General features: G+C 39.7%; 1 protein-coding gene and 1 long non-coding RNA gene across 2 annotated transcripts in view; one reads left to right on the top strand and one right to left on the bottom strand.

The window, feature by feature from the left end:
• LOC129479573 (uncharacterized) overlaps positions 1 to 22,851 on the bottom strand; it is a 58,639-nt gene that overhangs the window by 35,170 nt on the left and 618 nt on the right. The window contains exons 2-4 of the long non-coding RNA XR_008656727.1: positions 13,364 to 13,480; positions 11,401 to 11,477; positions 8,502 to 8,603 (exon numbers count right to left, since the gene is read on the bottom strand). This is a non-coding gene — a long non-coding RNA (uncharacterized lncRNA). The remainder of the gene's footprint in view (positions 1 to 8,501; positions 8,604 to 11,400; positions 11,478 to 13,363; positions 13,481 to 22,851) is intronic.
• MMP1 (matrix metallopeptidase 1) lies at positions 8,452 to 17,097 on the top strand. The gene is made up of 10 exons (XM_055272916.2): positions 8,452 to 8,639; positions 9,125 to 9,369; positions 9,463 to 9,611; positions 9,836 to 9,961; positions 11,018 to 11,173; positions 11,334 to 11,451; positions 13,891 to 14,024; positions 15,527 to 15,689; positions 16,215 to 16,318; positions 16,500 to 17,097. The coding sequence occupies exons 1-10, from the start codon at positions 8,532 to 8,534 to the stop codon at positions 16,607 to 16,609; spliced, it is 1,413 nt and encodes a 470-aa protein (XP_055128891.1). The 5' UTR covers positions 8,452 to 8,531; the 3' UTR covers positions 16,610 to 17,097.

Genomic DNA, 22,851 nt, shown 5'->3' with positions numbered 1-22,851 from the left:
TAACTGAGATAGTGAAACATGGTGTCCAGTTTCCTATTGCATCTTTTTCAAGTAGAAAAATTAAATGTTTGACTCACACAAATTAGTGGAGAAATTAGGCATATGTCAATTTTTTTGTTAAAACCTTTTGTTTTGAACTATACTACTTTGAGATCTCATTTAAGAAGAAGGAGATAAAGTCTTCAGCCACAGTTGTGATGGTTGTAAGTGCTCACAATTTTGCATTCTTAGCATTTTTCCATCCCTGGGGTTTGCAAGTTCTTCACTTAAAACATTCTTAAAATGGTTGTCTTGTTGCTTGAAAGCCAATTGATATGGTAGCAACCAAATATTCCATTGTTTGAGCATATGAAAGACTCTGCCTGCTCACTCGTGCTAGAAATAACAGCATCCAAAGTGAAGATGTAAGAAAAACTAAGTGACTACTAGGTTATTCTCAGGACTCTGCATTAATTTTATAAAGTTCTTGTTATTTAAAAAAGCATATTTGTCACAGAAATTTAGTTAACATCTTACGACTAAACATGTATGTATGTTGCTTAGATAAATGTAATCACTGTAAACATCTATATGATCTGGGATTTTGTTTTTATTTTGAAATGGGAACTTTTTTTTGTTTACAAGTTCATTGAAAGCTAAAAACTTTCTGTAAAAAAAAAAAAAACTATCTCACAAAGGGAGAAAGGTAATGGAGGAAATTATCAGTGAAGTAATATTTAGATTGAGCCTTGCAGAATGGGTAGACTTCTATTAAGTGGAAATAGAGGAGAATAAAAAATATAAAAAAGCAGGATAGGTGCAAGGCACATTTAGGAAACAATGTAATTCACTTTGCTTATAAGGGGGTAGGATGAGAGGGAAGTGGGACCGGTAAGTCCTTTTTAGACCTGAGCATGGAAGGTCTTAAGTGCTAAAGTTAGTTTATATCTGTTTTGCTTTTTAAAAATTAATTTTTTATTTCTATAGGCTATTGGGGAACAGGTGGTGTTTGGTTACAAGTGTAAGTTCTTTAGTGGTGATTTGTGAGATTTTAGTGCACCCATTACCTGAGCAGTATATACTCAACTTGTAGTCTTTTATCCCTCACCCCCTTCCCACCCTTTCCTCCTGAGTCCCCAAAGTCCATTGTGTCATTTTTATGCCTTTGCATCTTGACAGCTTAGCTCCCACTTATGAGTGAGAAGATATGATGTTTGATTTTCCATTCCTGTGTTACTTCACTTAAAAGAACAGTCTCTAATCTCATCCAGGTTGCTGCAAATGCCATTAATTCATTCCTTTTTATGGCTGAGTAGTATTCCGTCATATATAATAGTATTCTATCATATATAATATATATACTATATATATAGTATATATTATAGTATATACAGTTATTATATATATCATATAAATAGTATTCCATCATATCATATATATATCACAGTTTCTTTATTCACTTGTTGATTCATGGGCATGTGGGTTGGTTCCACATTTTTGCAATTGCGAATTGTGCTGGTATAAACATGCATATGCAAGTATCTTTTTCGTGTAATTTACTTCTTTTCCTCTGGGTAGATACCCAGTAGTGGGATTGCTGGATCAAATGGTAGTTCTACTTTTAGTTATTTAAGGAAGCTCCACACTGTTTTCCATAGCGGCTGTACTAGTTTACATTTCCATCAGCAGTGTAGAAGTGTTCCCTGTTCACCGCACCCATGCCAACATCTACTGTTTTTTATTTTTTGATTATGGCCATTCTTGCATGATTAAGATGGTATCACATTGTAGTTTTGATTTGCATTTCCTTGATCATAAGTGATGTTGAGCATATTTTCATACGTTTTTTGGCTATTTATATATCTTGAGAATTGTCTGTTCATGTCCTTAGCCCACTTTTTGATGACATTGTTTGTTTTTTTCTTGCTAATTTATTTGAGTTTGTTGTAGATTCTGGATATTAGTCTTTTGTCAGATATATCAATTGTGAGGATTTTCTCCCACGCTGTGAGTTGTCTGTTTACTCTGCTGGTTGTTCCTTTTGCCATGCTAGACAATGGACACCGCTGAAGCATTTTATTCATAAAAATAATTACAAATATTTTGTGTGTGTTCACTGTGTGCCAGTCATTGTACTAATATATTTTATATGTATTATTTTAGTCTCCAAACAACCATCTAAGGCAGGTGCTGTTATTATTTCCATTTTTGAGATAAGAAAATAAAAAGGTTGAATAATTGGTCATTTAGCTAGTAATTGGCAGAGTTGGCATTTGAACACAGGTCTGTGATTTAGCAAGCTGTGCTAGGTAAGAAGTATATAAGGAGGAAAAGGAGTCTTGGTTTAAAAGGAAATGAAACCAGATCTATCCAGATGGAAGTGTCCTGGTGGCAGTGAAAACTATGCGACAGGAGTTCAGGAAAACAGTAGGGCTCGAGTTTGGCATTTTTGTGGGGATGTTGGGTGAAGTTACGGGAATAGATGACACTGTCCTGGAGAAATAGTGGTCAGAGATTAAAAGTGAAGACTCAAAACAGGACATTGGTGAATGGCAAAATTCAGGAGGAAGGGAAGGAAGGAGACACCAGCAAAGGAGGGGAAATAATCAGAAAGGTACAGGGAGAAAAATAAAGTGCAGAAACTCCAAGCTAAGGGTTTCCAAGACTGAGCATTGAACGCTAAAAAGGACTGATGAAAATGTGAACTGAAAGAAAAGCCATCTGACTTTTTTAAAATGGTGGATGTTAATAGTAATGTTTGAAAATGTACTACAAGGGGGTGAGGTCAAGGTCAAGATCCAAGTTAAGTAATAAGGCTGATGATAAAGAGAAAAGTGATGCTCAAGGAGTTACGGATTGCAACAATTGTTAGGGTTGTGCTCCTTCATGTATTTCACAGAGCAGCCACGTTCACAGGATGAGGGAAAGAATCTGTGCCAAAAGCAAGAAACACCCTTGAGAGAGAAGGGTACAATTCACAGGAGAAGATGTCAGTTTAAGCAAAAAGGGACTGTGCAGTCTTACTGGTGGTTTCATCAATAATTTTCTATTAGAACTAAAAAATGCATCTCAGTGTCAAGTATCAAAAGATGTCTGAAGGGATTAATCTTTTGTATTCAGAGCTGAATTACCTGGTTTTGCAGCCAAAGACCTTTTTCAAGTTTCTGTCTCTACTATTTGCTAGAGGAACCGTCTTGGACAAAAGATTTAGTCATGAAAAGTTGTCCCAGTTTCTTCATCTATGAAATAAAAATAATAGTATCCACCCTAACTGGATTATTGTGAGGATAAAATAGTTTTGTATGTTAAAGGTATAGAGAGCCCAGTAAAGGTTAAATGTTATTTCTTTCAGTGAGAACTCATAAGAATTGACTGATTCTTAGACAGGCATGGTGGCGCATGCCTGTAATCCCAGCCACTTGGGAGGCTGAGGCAGGAGAATTGCTTGAGCCTGGGAAGTGGAGGTTGCAATGAGCCAAGATCATGCCACTGCACTCTAGCCTGGGCGACAGAGTGAGGCTCTGTCTCAATAGAAAAAAAAAAAAAGAATTGACTGATTCAAGGAAAACCAGCTGACCAGCCCAATGGTCATCATAAATGATTATAACTTTAGGAGGCTGAGGAGGGAGGGTCACTTGAGGCTAGGAGTTTGACAGGCAAGACCCTGTCTCTACAAACATACTACTAATAATAATTAGCTAGCTGTGGTGGCATACACCTGTAGTCCCCCAGTTGCTGTATGAGAGCTGTAGTCCCAGCTACTTGAGAGGCTGATGTGGGAGGATCACTTGAGCCCAGAAGGTGGAGGCTGCAACGAGCCATGGTTATGCCACTGCATTCCAGCCTGGGCAACAGAGCAAGGCTCTGTCTCAAAAAGTATAATAATAAAAAAATAAAGAAAGAATTATGGCTGAGGCATGAGTAGTTAAGAGTAATTAAAAAGAACTGGGTAGTAGGCTTACAGAACATTTCACTTTGTGAAAAACAGAAAAATTCTGCAACAATGGAATATAGTTTGAATTCTGAACAATGGACTAAAAGCTCTGCAGGCCACACACGTGTGTATGTCACAGACTCCAAACAAGCAAGTCATAGCCTGGGCACATGATCAAAATCTCACAGGAAGCTTCCTCACATATTTCAAATCCATCTCAAATTCATATTCACAGATGTAAGAGCTGAGAAAGGATGGTTTTGACAGGGCTGACCTGAGCTGTGGTACAAGTAACACTCATCCCCAGAAAGGCTCTTGGTTTGAATTTCCTTTAAAAGGAGCTACAGCTGCAAAAATCTGTTTCACAGATGTGCTAACTATAAGCATTTTCCACAGTGTTTAACAAACTATGCAGATAAGAAAATATTATTGACAAATTAATAAAATGCTCAAAATAATCTGATACTAAATGCTTGTAGCATGGCATGCAAATCACCAAAAATAAATGTGCTATGCTTCATGTAAAATTTCCAGTAAGGCTGGGTGTGGTGGCTCACGCCTATAATCCCAACACTCTGGGAGGCCGAGGTGAGAGAACTACTTGAGGCCAGGAGTTTGAGACTAGCTTGGCCAACATAGTGAGACCTCATCTCTACAAAAAATTTTAAAAATCAGTGGGACATGGTGGTGCACATCTGTAGTTCTAGCTACTTGGGAGTCTGAGGCAGGAGGATTGCTTAAGCCCAGGAGTTTGAGGTGCCCAGCCCAGGAGTTTGAGGTCCCTACATTCCAGCCTAAGGGACAAAGGGAGACCTTGTCTCTAAATAAATAAATTAGTTAATTGAATTTCCAGTTAGTTGATATATCCAAATTCTTCCCATGGTAATTTTAAAAACTTTAATCTTAGGAGAGTAAAAGTCATGGGCATAAGACTTCTTATAAACAACTCAGCCTAATGAGAAATAGACCCTTTATTTAAGTGTCATTTAAGTATCTATTTCTTCATTGATCTATTCATTTGTTAACCCATGTAACAATCATTTGCAGACACTTACTATGTTGAGGTAGTATAAACTACAAATTCAACAAGTTTGGTAAGGGAAATAAGAGAGATTGAGTGACAGCTTGAAGGGGAAGATTCTTTCAGGCCTGTGGGACCACGTGGTGGCATGGAGACATTATTGTGGACTTGAGGGAGTTAATGTGACAGTCTTCGTGTCTCCAGACACTTTCTCTCTGTTAGGGAAGCAAGATTTTTATCCCCAGAGTATGTATGTGTTATGTCTGGACTGCAGTGGCACAGAGCTGTGTTCAACGAGTGACTACCACTCTGCTGTGTGCCCTGGGACTCGGGGTTAATTCATCAATCATTTCTACCCAGAAGGTAACCATGAGGACTGATGGAACCAGTGTGTGCCAAGTGTCTGTTAAGTGTCTGGTCAATGGTTATCCATAAAGCTACTGCATGGCCATATGTAGGAAGAATATAGACGGTGGTGCAAATTTTTCCCATGTGTAACTCTCACAACAAAATAGCATTAAATACTTAATGTTTCTGGCTAAAGACCATTTCAAGACTTGCAGGACAAAAAATAGAAAAAATATCTGACACTCAAATGGAGTTACAAAATTAAAAAGGCAGAATTCCCAAGCATTAAAAAATATGAAGCAAGACTGAAATTTCAAGACTAAGTTTAATATGGAAAAATACAAATATATTTGAGGCCTTTCACAGAGCAGCCAGCATGAAGCAACCAAGAAAACCATGGAAATAATTTGCCTGCCTGGAAACAGTCTGGAGTCAGCTGACACAGCCACATGAGAGCCCTCTTATGCTTGTCATAAGGGGTAGGGGAATAATTTCAGAAAATTACATTTAAAAGAGAATTATGGGGGAAAAAGATGCTCCCAGAGGAAACAAATAATATGGATGTGAAGAGCAAATACAAATTTAACATGTTTTGAGCTTCTTGGAAACTATGCTAAGTCTAGGCATTGCTAGGATTTGGTATGATTTAATCCCCAGCTTTCTGTTTTAATTTTTGTTTTCTTTTTTACTCTCAAATAAATCACACGCTAGCACTAGCTGCAAAGTTACATATGTTGCATTAGAAGATCTTCCATGAATACCTAACTGGAAATTCCAAGATTCAGGGCCATGTGAATCTAGGCTGGCTGCTTAACCGAAACTTAATTTTTTTTTGTTTATTTTAGGAAAAAGAAATTAACGAAAAGCTGTTTCAAGCAACCAGTTTCCAATCCACGTCAGCAACTATGACATTTAATGAAACACCGTGAGCATTTAGCATGAGAGCTCTGGACTCAGATGCAGGGAGCTTTGCTAGAGAAGGGAGGACAAAGCAGGCACGATGTGGCGGGTTGTGGGGGACTCTAAGGCTCTATTTCCAACTTCCATCAGAGAACTTCTGTTTTCGCCTGGTTTTCAAATTTCCTTTCCAAAAGCGATTTTGTTTAAGTAAAGGACACAGAAGTTTATAAAAGTTTGAAAACTTCTAGATTGTAGGATGTGCAGGCTCTTGCCAGATGGGACTGTGTATGAGACTCTTCCAGGGTGACGTCTTAGACAATTTCCTGTCCAATCACAGATGGTCACGATGCTGCTTTCCTGAGTCAACCTATTAACTGACCCTTGTTTCCCAGGCCTCAGTGGAGCTAGGGTTGTCACCTCTTCACACTGACTAGATTCCCTCACAATCGAGTATATCTGCCACTCCTTGCCTTTTAAAACATAGTCTATGTTCACCCTCTAATATGAAGAGCCCCTTTCACTATATTCTTTGTCTGTGCTGGAGTCACTTCAGTGGCAAGTGTTCTTTGTTCTCTGTCCCCACCCTCCCTCTGATGATTGTGAGAAGAGGATTTCATTTTCGTGAGAACTTCTTCCCATTCCTCTTACCCTCTTGAACTCACATGTTACTCCACTTAGATGAGGAAGTTGTAGTTAAATAATTAGAGAGGATATGACTTATTTCAGATCAATCCAAGATATACTGAAGTATTGTTTATGAGTAAGATATCAGTCTTGGCGCAGAAAGGAAACAGGAATCCATAAGGTGAGGAAAGTCTTGAAAAGCAAACCTGATACAGTGGGAAAGGTGGGAGACACCAAAAAGTGCTGAAGTGATAAAACAGAGGCCAGTGTTTCTCCACTGTATGTTTTCAATAAATGCTTCCAAGGAAGGAGAGTGGGGCATGAGTAGGGGAGCTACACAGATAGACCAACTTTTCTCACCAGGAATGCTACAGATAGCACTGGTAGTACCCAAGACAATTTAACATGGAACATAAGTACAGGAATACACATCTTTCATTACAGAGCCATGTATTTATTTTAATGGGCAGGAGATGCAAAATAAGATCTTTTGAATGGAGGAATGCATAAATATATGAATGAATGCATACATGAAAGAATAAATAAATGCTGCCTAGCACCAAGGAGAAAAGATAGACTCATATCAAGGGAAACAAGTATGATTAAAAATAAGACCCCAGAGTCACACTCAGTCTCTTTCCAGCCTTTTCATCGTCGGGTACATTCAGACAAGTTTCAGGGAAGGATCCTACGGAGGGTGGGGAGTTATCTCATACTCCACCTGTGGATGAGGGGGTCTTCTCAGGTAAGGCTCTTAAATCCTAGGCCTGAGTAAATTTTTTCAAATTTTATTTTAGACAGGGTCTCTCTGTTGCCTAGGCTGGAGTGCAGTGGCATGATCACTGCTCACTGCAGCCTCAACCTCCCAGGCCCAAGTGATCCTCCCACCTCAGACTCTTCAGTGACTAGGACTACAGGTGCATGCCTCCATGCTTGGCTAACTTTAAAAAATGTTTGTTTGTTTGTTTGTTTTTTGTAGAGATGGGGTTTCACCATGTTGCCCAGGCTGATCTTGAACTCCTGGGCTCAAGTGATTCCCCTGCCTCGGCCTCCCGAAATTCTGGGATTATAGGCTTGAGCCACCATGCCTGGCTCTGAGTAAAGATTAAGGGATGCCACGGTGCTATCGCAATAGGGTACCAGGCAGCTTAACAAAGGCAGAAGGGAATCTCAGAGAACCCCAAAGGGTCACCATAAAGTGAGTGCTGGAGGAGCTGAACTTCAGTCAGTAGAGATGCTGAACAGCCATAAGGTACACAGTGTCAGTAATTCCACCCTCTGCCCTGGGAGCAAGGTGTGTGGAGAAACCTGTAGCACTTTATGACCATCAGAATCAAGTCTTTTTCAAAAAGACCATGGAGTACTCTTTGACCTGTGTATATAACAAGAGCGTTTCTCAGGTAGGAAAGAAATGAATTGGAGAAAACCACTGTTTACATGGCAGAGTGTGTCTCCTTCACACATCTCTTATTTGAAGTTAATCATGACATTGCAACACCAAGTGATTCCAAATAGTCTGCTAGGAGTCACCATTTCTAATGATTGCCTAATGTATTCATAGGTAATCAAGAGGATGTTATAAAACATGAGTCAGACAGCCTCCGGCTTTCTAAAAGGGGAAGGACTCTATATATACAGAGGGAGCTGCCTAGCTGGGATATTGGAGCAGCAGAGAGCTGGGAAGCCATCACTTACCTTGCACTGAGAAACAAGACAGAGGCCAGGATGCACAGCTTTCCTCCACTGCTGCTGCTGCTGCTGTTCTGGAGTGTGGTGTCTCACAGCTTCCCAGCGACTCTAGAAACACAAGAGCAAGATGTGGACTTAGTCCAGGTAAATGCTTCATTGCATGTGACAATAATGCAAATCTTTAGTTTGTATTTTTCCGCAGTAATGTAATAGAGTTTTTTAAGGATAGGTTTCCTATAAAAAGATTTTTTTTTTTTGCTAGAAACAGCACCCTCCCCCCAAAATGTATCTATCCATGCATAGGCTCTCCTTTTCCAGTTGGAGGTGAGAGTGAACTAAAGGAACAGCATCCAAACCTCTCTCCACAAATTGTAGACTTGTAACAGTATGCAAATCTTGCTCTACAAAAATTGCTCTGCTATGAAGTTCTTACTTCACAATAACTAATAGTAGGGACATTTCTACTCTGAAATTTCATTTCTCACCAAAAATAAGAATAAAAGCAATTGCAAAATCTAAACACAAGCTTTAAAAGCAGTTCTCTGTTTTGGCTAAAACTTAATGCCATGAATTTTTAGAATAATGAGAAAGATTTCCTATGCAGTGTTTCAATAATTTTCTTTTGTCAGAAATACCTGGAAAAATACTACAACCTGAAGAATGACGGGAGGCAAGTTGAAAAGCAGAGAAACAGCGGCCTAGTGGTTGAAAAATTGAAGCAAATGCAGGAATTCTTTGGGCTAAAAGTGACTGGGAAACCAGATGCTGAAACCCTGAAGGTGATGAAGCAGCCCAGATGTGGAGTGCCTGATGTGGCTCAGTTTGTCCTCACTGCGGGGAACCCTCGCTGGGAGCAAACACATCTGACCTACAGGTAGGCAGACTGAGGGCCAGAGTGAGAGAGCTATTTCCCATGACAGTGGTAAGAAGTCATGTCCAATGTGTCTCTATTTTGTTTCATTCTAAGGATTGAAAATTACACGCCAGATTTGCCAAGAGCAGATGTGGACCATGCCATTGAGAAAGCTTTTAAACTCTGGAGTGATGTCACACCCCTGACATTCACCAAGGTCTCTGAGGGTCAAGCAGACATCATGATATCTTTTGTCAGGGGAGGTAAGTTCTTCTTATAGCACCTTAACCTCACCTTTCCTCTAAATCTCGTAGCTTTGCAACTGGAATTGCTTGTTTAAGAGGAATGTTGATTTTATGGGCTCAAAGATGGAAACTACATCACATTTGACGGAAGTCTATTGGCCTCTTAACAAAGCTAATGCTTGCCTTTCTGGCTTAGCTTACATAAGAACCACAAGGAATCTTTGTTGAATTGTTTCTTTCAGATCATCGGGACAATTCTCCCTTTGATGGACCTGGAGGAAATCTTGCTCATGCTTTTCAACCAGGCCCAGGTATTGGAGGGGATGCTCATTTTGATGACGATGAAAGGTGGACCAACAATTTCAGAGGTAAGCCAATCAAATTTGCCTCTCTCAATTCTCCCACCCCTTCATGTTTCATTGTAATATTGGTTGATTTAGTTGAAAGAATTCATTCGTAGAAGTATATATTTTTCTATTACCACTCAGAAAATTAGTGACACACTTAGAAAAGTGAAAGAGAGGTATTTTCTGCTAGCTAACAACATCTTAGCAGTGACAACTAGACCACTCTAAAATTTTTATTAAGAAAATATTGAAAACTTTAATGTTTTAATTGTGGGCATCAACATTGAAACTTTTTCATTAGAAGAAAACAGCGAAATTTAAGAGTGGTCATAAACTTATGTGGAAATTAAAGAAAGCGAAGGCTTTTTGTGTTTTCCAAAATTTTCAGCAGTCAACATTTATCAGTTTTGTAAATAAGAAAAATATTAAATATTAGGCTGGGCGCAGTGGCTCATGCCTGTAATCCCAGCGCTTTGGGAGGCCGAGGCAGGCAGATCACAAGGTTAGTAGTTCGAGACCAGCCTGACCAATATGGTGAAGCCCCGTCTCTTCTAAAAATACAAAAATTAGACAGGCATGGTGGCACATGCCTGTAATCTCAGCTACTCAGGAGGCTGAGGCAGGAGAATCGCTTGAACCCAGGAGGCGGAGGTTGCAGTGAGCCGAGATCATGCCACTGCACTCCAGCCTAGGTGACAGAGCGAGACTCCGTCTCAAGAAAAAAAAAAAAGAAAAAGAAAAATATTAAATGTTAATAGAACATTTTGCTTCTCTGTAAAATAATACGTGTCATTTAATCATTGATAATATTGATTAATCTGTGGCGCACTTTCAGTCAGCTGAGTTTGTCTTTTAATTGTATCAGTGTAATCATACAGTTTAGGTTTCAACATGTCTCTTCGTTATTAATAAATGCATGCCTTCTGCCTTCGGAAAAAAGATATACATGCATATATTTCAAAAGTCACTGATAAAATAGGAACATTAGTCCTTGTAGTTGTAAATTATTTATTAGTTAAATGCCTCAACACTGAATACCTTTCAAATAATTACAAATTGATTTATTGGCCTTTTTAGAGTACAACTTATATCGTGTTGCGGCTCATGAACTCGGCCATTCTCTTGGACTCTCCCATTCTACTGATATCGGGGCTTTGATGTACCCTAGCTACACCTTCAGTGGTGATGTTCAGCTAGCTCAGGATGACATTGATGGCATCCAAGCCATATATGGTGAGTATGGAGAAAAACATTACGGACAAGGGCCTGGTGGTCTTTATATGTATTTCAAATAAAACAGCCATTAGCGATATTTTTGAAGAAGCTGTCTTCATTGTTTATGTAGTTTTCTAATACTAGGCAAAACTAACACCAGGTATGTCATTTTCCTTAGGACGTTCCCAAAATCCTGTCCAGCCCATCGGCCCACAAACCCCAAAAGTGTGTGACAGTAAGCTAACCTTTGATGCTATAACTACGATTCGGGGAGAAGTGATGTTCTTTAAAGACAGGTAAGATGTCAGTTCTTCTTTGTGATCTGCATTTGTAATAATAACAACATTCACCACTATAGTTAAGTATTATGCTTCACATGTTACTTATTTCACGCTGATTTACATCTATAATCATATGGTAGCCACCGCATGCATTTGTACAACATAATGTACTTGTAACAACTTTGTTTTTCTACATGTATTAGGTCATCTGATTCTCAGAAAATATAGTTGATTTAGAAAATCAGTATGTATGATCTTTTTTTACAGATTAGCAAAGTAAGTCAGAGAGAAGGAAAGATATCTTTTGGGGGCATAGATCTCATTGGTAGCAGAGCAGTTAGTGGTCTTCTGTCCCCTACTTCAGGTCTCTTTTCATTATGCCACTCTTTATGGTGATAAGTATCATAGGACTTTCTTAGGAGAAAGTGGTCCTTTCCATAGCAACATCTCACTGATGAGGGTTGCGTAGCCATCCTTTAATTATCTCCCCTGCCATCCTGGAAAAATGGCCCTCCCAAAGCCGATTATCTTGAAGGGTCTCTGTTGCCCCCTGGAGGTCCAGAGAAGAAGAGGAGGGAGGGAGCCAATGCTGGGAAAGTCCCCAAGAACTGATGAAATCCCTCCTGGGACAGATATGGGCAGCCACAACGTGGTGCTTCCCTCTTCAAAGAAGAATCCTAGAACTCCCTCTGCAGCATGTGGACTCAAAATGGTTGGGGTCATCTCACATGCAAGGAGGAGGCCTGCTCTCTGTACCATAGTGATTCCTAAAGGATCAGGCAAAATAATAACACACTCTTTTGGTGTGTTATTGCACACTGCATTTGGTGAATGACGCAGTCCACAGAAAGATCAACACATAGAAATTCAGGGTGGTCTGAAAGGCTCATTCTCTGCAGCCTCTCAAGTGCTGTGGCACTGTTTTACTACTCTGTAGTCGCATCTCTCCTGGAATTCAGGGCACTGGCTCATAATTCTTTCTGCCCTCTCTTTACTTTTTAAGTGTAAAAGATAAGGCTGGAGGTAAACTATACAGCGTGTGGTTCAAAGCTGGGACAAGTTAAGAAAACACATGGTTTTAAAGGAAACCTCTCAGTACAGCAGGACACACCTATCAAACCAAATATTACTAGGTGGAACAGGACCAATTTGAAGATTTGCCAGAATTGAAAGGACACAGAGATCATTTAAATGTCGCCACGTTGAGGAGACACGAAAGGCTAGAGCTAGAGATAGTAACTGATTTGCCTAAGGCATCACAGCCAGGCAGAGGCAGGAATGGACCTAGAAGTCAGGTTTCTTACAGCCAAGGCCATAGGCTTCCCTGTGGATTGTAATCTGGAGCTCTTCTGTGTCAGCCCACATGACAGTCTATGCTGTGCTGTTACCCTAGTCCCTATAAACTCTATAATCCACTTTGTGTAAGTACTACTAACCAAGGGACAACAAAGGGAGTGGCTGCCAGAGCTGAGTTTAAAAATCAACCTTAGCCTCTTACCAGCTGGGTGGACTTAGACACCTCCCTTAGTCTCCCCGACCTCAATTTCTCATCCTTAAATACTCTCTTGTAGTGTCCTTGTGATAAGGTCTGATGTAAGGAATGGGCCTGGTGTGTTGTAAGTAATCACTAAATAATAGGATATTAGAGTCATAGTCCAGCTGGTAATGTGCACAGCCGATCCCTAATGGCTCACCAAAGCTGACTGTTAAATTTTGAAGAATTTTGCAAGCTAGCTGTGAACCATAGCCATTATTAAAAATTAAATTATAGGCCAGGTACAGTGGCTCACGCTTGTAATCGCAGCACTTTGGGAGGCTGAGGTGGGGGAATCATTTGAGATCAGGAGTTCAAGACCAGCCTGGCCAACATGGTGAAACCCTGTCTCTACTAAAAGTACAAAAATTAGCTGGGCGTGTTGGCCTGCACCTATAATCCCAGCTACTCAGGAAGCTGAGGCAGGGGAATCCTTGAACCTGGGAGGAAGAGGTTGCAGTGAGCCAAGATTGTACCACTACACTCCAGCCTGGGCGACAGAGTGAGACTCTGTCTCAAAAAAGTAAATAAATAAAAAATAAATAGATAAAACTTAAATTATATAAACAAAATTAAATTACATTAAAATAAAAGGTAATAAAAATAATCAAAATTCATCAGTTTGTCATAATTTTTACTGCATTTTTCTACTTATTTATGTTTTTAAAGTTACTTATGCCTATTTTATTTGTATGCTATACAATGGTGCTCCACTGAGACTCTTGAAATTCATCATAATGGGAGTATTTCAAGCTAGTGAAATCAGCAAATTCTATGAACCAACCCTCCTTTGCAGAGCTGAATGTTATACATTTACCAGCACACCACTAGTGCCGGCAACAAGAAGGAGCTAGAGCTGGATGTCAGCCAGAGATTACCAGAAATTAGATAGAAACTTTTCTTGCTTTTTTTCTAATCAGATTCTACATGCGCACAAATCCCTTCTACCCGGAAGTTGAGCTCAATTTCATTTCTGTTTTCTGGCCACAACTGCCAAATGGGCTTGAAGCTGCTTACGAATTTGCCGACAGAGATGAAGTCCGGTTTTTCAAAGGTAATCCTTCTAATTATTTTTCACTGTTTTAATAAATCACTTTTTCATTCCCTTTGGGGCTGCGATACAAGGGTACTAGCTACATTCTCTCCAGGGACTTTTGAAAATCTCAGTCTCACCAACGAAATCAATGAAAGTCCATCAACTTAACTAAACAGTGCATAGAGCATTTTGGAGTCATTTTAAACAAAAGGCAAATAACTGGAGATAGAATGTTCTGGCCTTTTTAATGAATCTAGATTTACAAAAATGTTTTCTGCACAAACTATGTATTTAGAACCCCCTCCATATTCCTGGGAATACTCAAAGTAAAACTCGAGACTTGGGCCAATCCTACAGAGGATGGAACAGAAAGATTTTGTTTGTATAATTTCCTAGACTCTATTTCAATACAAACCACCCTCTTGAGAATGGGAGAGGCTCCAGGAGGCAGCTAAGACAGGGGATGCCACAGCCAAGATAGGGGATGCCGCTGCCCTGCTGTAAGAGTGTGGTCCTCAGACCAGCAGCATTGGCATCACCTGACAGTCTGTTACAAATTCAGAATCTGAGGTCCTGCTTCAGATCTTCTTTGATAGAATCTGAATTTTGACAAGTTTCCTGGGCAATTCATATGCACATCAAATTATGAGAAGTTCCGAATACTGTGAATTGAATGGGAGAAACTTCTTCAATTCTGTCAGAATGAAACACAATCCAATGATCAGCTCCTGGACTTTGAAGACACTATGCCACGCACCAGTATTTTTGCAAACATGTTTAGCATAGTACAATGAGTAAGACATTTGACTCAGCCATACACCCAAGGCAAAGAATTAAATGCAGGTCAGATGGGCCAAATGCTTTGAAACAGGATTTCTAGGCTTTAAATTATGGAATTAAATGGATGTTAGAGACAGAAAGTTTCAAATTCCTTTTTTGTGAGGGGTAAATAGCATGTGCATACAATAAGAGAAATCTTGGCTTTAGTATATGAGACCAGCTTTATGTGATGAGGGGCTTACTGAGTATAAACATGGAATCTGGACACAGCATTAATTCAAGTATTTGGAACTATCTTCTAGTCAAATGCAGTGATTTGAATCCAGGATTGCAAATCCTTACAGGTTGTGAGTCACTACAGCACTTCACCCTTTATGATACAAATGGTTTGAACTTCCACAGTCCATGAGAAAATCTGGAGAACCGAAGTTTATATCACCAAGGTGGCATAACTAACTCTTTAGTCATTTGAACATCTGACTTTGGAAAGAAGCCCCCAACCCGATAAGCGAGTCATTCTCAAAGCTTGTTGCAGATTAGAATCAACTAAGAAGCTTCCAAAGATAGACACATTTAATTGGTCTGGGATAGGGTCCTGGCATCAGTATTTTCAAAAATCTCCCTAGATGATTCTAATCTGCAGCCAGGGCACTGCACTAGCATGTGAAACTAAGAACTTAGCTGGAAATTCACTTACTGCCCATTGAAGTCTTAGGCAATCACTCTTTCTTGATTGGCAGGGAAGAAGTACTGGGCTGTTCAGGGACAGAATGTGCTACACGGATACCCCAAGGACATCTACAGCTCCTTTGGCTTCCCTAGAACTGTGAAGCATATTGATGCTGCTCTTTCTGAGGAAAACACTGGAAAAACCTACTTCTTTGTTGCTAAAAAATACTGGAGGTAAGTTTAAGTGCAGAGAATGTTAGGGCCTCAGTTCCTTCTACATAAAAAGTTCTAGAACAGCCCATTTCAAAGTGAGTCTCAAACTGCCTTGGCCAGCATCCTTTTCTTCAGATGGCTGGTGCCAATCTATCATCTACTTAGTCTGTTGACCAATAATCATCACACAATGCCTGCACTGGGAATCCAGAGAATGTAGGGGGATGAATTTTAAAGGGATGTAGAATTGAGGACATTCATCTTAACAGGGCTACTTCTGCCAAAATTACTTATCTTCCATAGTATGTTACCTCAATAGGACATAGCATAGAACCTACTGGAGAATTTGATGTTGGATTTCAGAGGGGCCTTAAAGACCTTTTAGTTCACCCGACATTCCACCTTACCCCATTCACTCCCCATTTCACAAATGATCTATAAAATGAAATAGTCTGGTTAAATTCCTCATGGTGTATTTTCTGTAACGATTTTGAGAGTGTACATGTTTAGCAAAAGGTCTGACACTCTTAACTCTTTTCTGACCAGGTATGATGAATATAAACGATCTATGGATCCAGGTTATCCCAAAATGATAGCACATGACTTTCCTGGAATTGGCCACAAAGTTGATGCAGTTTTCATGAAAGATGGTGAGCGAATATACATGTATTTCCTCCATTTCATTGCCATAGCAATAACATCATTATTGTTAGTTGGAACAGCAAATGCCAAAAATATCTGTGCTCACAGATGAATTGGTTTCTCAAGAATTCAAGTTAAACCTAGAAACTACTTGTATAATGCAGTAAGTCTCTTTTGTTTTATTTCTAGGATTTTTCTATTTCTTTCATGGAACAAGGCAATACAAATTTGATCCTAAAACGAAGAGAATTTTGACTCTCCAGAAAGCTAATAGCTGGTTCAACTGCAGGAAAAATTGAACATTACTAATTTGAATGGAAAACACATTGTGTGAGTCCAAAGAAGGTGTTTTCCTGAAGAACTGTCTATTTTCTTAGTCATTTTTAACCTCTAGAATCACTGATGCACAGAATATTATCTTATTTATACCTCATTCTGCATATTTATTTACTATTTAGAATGTAGCCCTTTTTGTACTGATATAATTTAGTTCCACAAATGGTGGGTACGAAAAGTCAAGTTCATGGCTTCGTATAGGCCAGAGTTGCACAGATCTTTTCCAGAGTATGCAACTCTGACATTGACCCCAGAGAGCAGCTTCAGTGACAAACATAGACAAAACTAGACAGAAGGAGACAGGAGACATGAGTCTTCGCCGGAGGAAAAGCAGCTCAAGAACACACGTGCAGTCACTGGTGTCACCCTGGATAAGCAAGGGATAACTCTTCTAACACAAAATAAAGTGTTTTATGTTTGGAATAAAATCAACCTTGTTTCTACTGTTTTATATACTTTCTATGATATTTATTATTGTTATTTTCTGATGACAAAGCCACACTTAAAGAGACTGCTTTTCAAATTTGAAATGGGTAGTAGACAATATAAAAAATATTCATGTGGGAAATGAGGATATACAAAAAACTCAAATATTCTCTATTCACATGGAATTTATACTATATAAACTGGGGTGGGGGAGGGAAATCCATTTCCCTTGCCCCATGTATGGATTCCAAAAGTGGTTTTAGGTAAAATCAGTGACATCATGGTAGAGCGTTCTAGGTGTATGTCATTTTCTCTCTTCTGAACATATGGGAGGGTTCCATTTTCCCACAGTCCAACTCTTTGCAGAGTTGGGTGGTGGGCCGTGGGGCATCTGACTACTTCTAGCCAGAGGGTTGAGTGAAGAAGTGACCAATATCATTTTCAGACTGGAACATTTAATTGCTGGTGGAAATTTCTCTAGTAGTCTACTCCTTCTGTCCTTCTGTGGTAGAAGTACATCATGAGAGAGTTTCCACAAGACAGAACAAGCTGAATTTCTGGAGATAACTGTTCCAAATAGTTACACAAACCTCAGTAGACTTTGCTTAAGTAGGAAATCAAATTTTAGGCTGGCCATGGTGGCTCACACCTATAATCCTAGCATTTTGGGTGGCTGAGACAGGAGGATTGCTTGAGACTAGGAGTTCGAGACCAGCCTGGACAACATAGTAATGCTCCACCTCTACAAAAAAAAAAAAATTTTTAAATGAGTATAGTGGTACACACCTGTAGTCCCAGCTATTCAGAGGGCTGAGATGGGAGGATCACTTGAGCCCAGGAGTTGGAGGCTGCAGTGAGTCATAATTGCACCACTTTATTAGTCCGTTCTCACATTGCTATAAAGAATTACCTCAGACTGGGTAATTTATAAAGAAAAGAGATTTAATTGGCTCATGGTTTCACAGGCTGTACAGGGAGCATGGCTGCGAAGACCTCAGGAAGCTTATAATCATGACAGAAGGTGAAAGAGAAGCCGGCATATCCTACATGGCTGGAGCAAGAGGAAGAGAGAGAGCAGGGGGAAGTGCTACACACTTTCAAACAACCAGATCTTGTAAGAACTCACAGCAAAGCGGAAATCCACTCACATGATTCAGTTACCTCCCACCAGGTCCCTCCTCCAACGCTGAGGAATTACAATTCCAAACAAGATTTGTGTAGGGACACAGAGCCAAACCATATCACCACTGCACTCCAGCCTGGGCTACAGAATGAGATTCTGTCTCTAAACATATATACAACTTTTCTTTCCTAAGCCACTAAGATTTTATATTTGGTTAATGCTGCATAATATAGTTTGTCAAGATAATCACTAGTTTATCGTGACTAATTTGGGAGGCAAGTTTATGTAGGCAAGAGTCTTGCAAGTAGCTTTACATAGGCAGAAGTAGTACCTCCCTCTTGCCAGGGGAGCACAAACTACGCTTGCATGGAGAACTGATAAAGACCTCATTTGAGACAAAAACCTCACAAGATAATGCTTGCCCTCCTCCCAAATTGCTCTTCCCTCTGCTCATTATTTTCAGGCAAATGACTATGATCAGGTCTCAGCATAGTTCAGATCCTAGCTTTGGTAGGAAATAGGTTACTAACCAAAAGAATTATAGGACCTGGGCATTAAGTATCATCAGAAATCAAGGAAACACATATGGGAGTAAATCTGAAAGGCATCGGATTAAGTTGGGGGATGTAAGGCTGGAGAGGGAAGAATTTATTGACCTCAATACACATATTCTTGACTTGGGAATCAATTTTCTGGAATGGAAACCAGGAGCTTGTCTAATACTCTGCTGACACGGATTCTCAAATCTTGGACACAATGATGTCCTGTGGTATATGAGGTGGAGATGCCAGAATTTCTGTGGCATGATTTTGAGGAAGAAGTCACAGAGAGATTTGAACCTTAAAATGAATCTATTACATGAGATTGAAGAACGCACCAGCATACTCTGTTGCCTGGGAAGGCCCAGAGGGCCCTCCTTTCATTGGCTTTCATTGAAGCCATAAGGACCACACTAGTGAGGGTACACTCTGGCATCTCAGAGATACCTGGTGGTGGTTGTTCTCTGTGGGGTGGGTTAAGAGTATGAGGTGTTTCCGGGGAATTGGCCTCTCTAGTATCATTAAAGATGATGGGATAGCAGAATGGCAAAAGTGCATACATAAGGAAGTATATGTATATACATGTATAAACATACACATCCATATACATATATACACATCTGTATGTATACATATATACATATATCTCCATTTATACACATACATATACTATATATACATATACATACGTATATACAAATCATACTTATATGTATGTACAAATAATACAAAACATGCATAATATGTATACGTTATCATATGTATACAAAAATCATACAAAACATACATATATGTATGTATGTTTGTGTATATACATATATATGTGTATATATATGGAGAGAGAAATCCTCCTTCAAGGGGACCTAGTCCCTCTCTTTGTCTCTGTCTCTCACACACATGTCTTAGTAACTGTGATGCCACTATATACCAAGGATTACATATGTCTTTTAAATTATCCTCCTAAAGGTACCTATGGCCATCCACCAGGGTAACTATGCACTGGGGAAGAAGAGTACTCAGATTTTGCAAGGACAGGTGGATATCAGATCTGAAATGACCTGGTATCAGAGGTCCCAAAATGGTATTATGGCCTTCCAGTTTAGAAAGTAGGCATATGAGGGAAAGTGATAAATAGGGTTCTGACTCAAGGTCATCTCACAGTGGGCCCAGTGGGCCCACAAACAATCTTGTGGTTGTTCCCTGACTTCTGGAATAAGATCCTTATGGTAGGAAGGGCCAACTAGTAGCCCCTGAAACTGCTCTTCCTAAACTCTGGCCAAAATAGTAAACCAAAAGCAGCAAAAAAACCAATGTCACATCCTGGGAGGACTGCACAGACTGGTTACACTATCAGAGATTTAAAAGCAACAAGGAGGGTAATCCTCTCACAACCTCACTCAATTAATCCTTGGAGCCCTTGCATAAACCAAATACATCATGATGGTGGACTTACCTAGTGGGTAACTACCTAGTAGGTAACTTACCTAGTGGGTAATTACCATTACAGCTACTATTTCAGACATGATTTCTTTACTAGAGCAAATTAACACAGCTTCAGAAACGTGATACAGAGTGATTCAAGAGGAGTGTTTAGAGATTTCCCCTATTGTCTTTGAGCCCAGAAATGCACTAGAAAGTAGGAGATTTGCTTGTTTGGTTTTGTTTGGGTTTTAAACGAGGCTCTAGCCTTCCAGTTTGAATCCTTTTGGAGAATTTAACCCCAAACACCACTCTAAGGGGAAGTAGTAGCTTTTTTCCAGACCTATCCCATATGTCTCAAAGAGGCAGTGTTCTGGCCAATGAATTGCAGCGCAAAGCTGCAAGATCTGCTCTGCTACTCAACTCTCTGTGATCTTGACCATTCTGAATCTTCGTTTCCTTTCTGTGGTAAAGGGAAAGTAATACTAACTTCCAGGATTTTCGTAAAGATAGAAGAGGTTAGATCACCTAGCACAGTGCCTGTCATGTTGAAAATATTCAACAAATGATAATTGCTCTTTTCTTTCGCATGTTCCCCTAAAGCCAGAATTTTTCTTCAGTGCTTCTTTCCTCCCCAATGAGGGTCTTCCCACCAGAAAAGCCCACTGCACCAAGGAATCAACAGAGCAACTAACATAACACATTGTTACTGTATTTCCTACACATTGGAAATACGGTATTTCCTACACATTGGAAATACGGTATTTCCTACACATTGGAAATACGGTATTTCCTACACATTGGAAATACGGTATTTCCTACACATTGGAAATACGGTATTTCCTACACATTGGAAATACGGTATTTCCTACACATTGGAAATACGGTATTTCCTACACATTGGAAATACGGTATTTCCTACACATTGGAAATACAGTAACTACATTCATAGACCACTATTTTATGTGTTTAGGTATTGTTAAAATAATAATGGGTATTATAGGACACAACATAAAATTATGCTTTCTAATATTCACAACACTGAAGTCATGATTCTGAGGTCTGTCTAACCCCTACTCTGATACTTTGCCTCCTTCCATTGATAGTATTTTCTATAGCAAGCATAAGTGACCTGCAATATTTGACTAAACTATTAGAATAGAGAAAAAAATGAATATAAATCTAACAATAAACTGTGTTCCCATTGTGAAGCAGTCAAATTGGAAATAAAAGCATGGGAAAGAGGTGAACTTTTCACTTGTTATGAGTCTGTGTAAAAACCAGTAATTTCCAACGAAAGAAGAAGTTGCAAGATACTGAAGTCAGTGTTATGCCATGGTTGATGCAGGATTATATGTGTATGTGTACAACCTTAAAATCAGAGGTCTTTGGGTATTGAAAATTAATAGCTAACCAGTTTTCCCAAGAATTGGATAAACTGGAAGTGAAAAACCGTTATGCATTTCTCAGTCTTAGTTACTGAAATTGCAATGGATTGTAGACCTGCGTTCTGTCTGGATCACATCAGTGCAGCACAGGCCAAGAGGAACTGCCAGTGACAGAACAGGTAAACACAGATAAATGAAGTAGCTGTGTTAGCGGGATGATCAGAGAGTTGGGAGAAAAGAACAGATGCTAAGGAGATAAATTGAAGGCATGTTCAGGCGTGAGTTCAAGAATGAGAGATAGGCTGGGTGCGGTGGCTCACGCCTGTAATCCCAGCACTTTGGGAGGCCGAGGCTGGTGGATCACGAGATCAGGAGATCGAGACCATCCTGGCTAACACGGTGAAACCCTGTCTCTACTAAAAATACAAAAAATTAGCCGGGCGTGGTGGCGGGTGCCTGTAGTCCCAGCTACTCGGGAGGCTGAGGCAGGAGAATGGTGTGAACCCAGGAGGCGGAGCTTGCAGTGAGCTGAAATCATGCCACTGCACTCCAGGCTGGGCGACAGAGCGAGACTCCATCTCAAAAAAAAAAAAAAAAAAGAATGAGAGATAAAGAACAGTGTCAAGACATAAAAGAAAAAAAGTTGGGGAAGAACCAAGGTCCATGCCAAGAGGTTGTTTTAAAACTTTTGTTATTACTATTATTTTAAATATATTTAGGGGGTATGAGTGCAGTTTTGTTACATGGATATATTGCACAGTGTTGAAATCTGAGCTTTTAGTGTAACTCTCACTGGAATAGAAGACATTGTGCCCCCATTGGATAATTTCTCATCCCTCTTTTCCCTCCCACCCTTCCACCCTCCCTAGTGTCCAGTGTCTATTATTCCACACAGTATATCTATGCGTACACATTATTTAGCTCCCACTTGTTAATCAGAACATGCAGTATTTGACTTTCTGTTTCTAAATTATTTCACATAACATAATGGCCTCCACTTCCATCCATGTTACTGCTAAAGACATTATGTCATTCTTTTTTATGGCTGCATAGTATTCCAAACAGTATGGGGATTTCTCAAAGACCAAAAAAATAGAATTACCATTCAACCCAGCAATCCCACTACTGGATATCTACCCAAAGGAAAAGAAATCATTATGTCAAAAAGATACCTGTACTCGTATGTTTATCGCAGCACTATCCACAATAGCAAAGATATGGAATGAAGCCAAGAAGTTTTTGATTAACACCCACCCAAGTTGTAGTCATGAAGGTTTCTTCTGGCAGTTCTGAATCTCTTCCCACTTGTT

This window comes from Symphalangus syndactylus, chromosome 3, assembly GCF_028878055.3.
Source record: "Symphalangus syndactylus isolate Jambi chromosome 3, NHGRI_mSymSyn1-v2.1_pri, whole genome shotgun sequence".
Taxonomy (NCBI): domain Eukaryota; kingdom Metazoa; phylum Chordata; class Mammalia; order Primates; family Hylobatidae; genus Symphalangus; species Symphalangus syndactylus.
The sequence above is the reverse complement of the archived record's forward strand: the minus strand, read 5'-3'. Positions and strand labels throughout refer to the sequence as shown.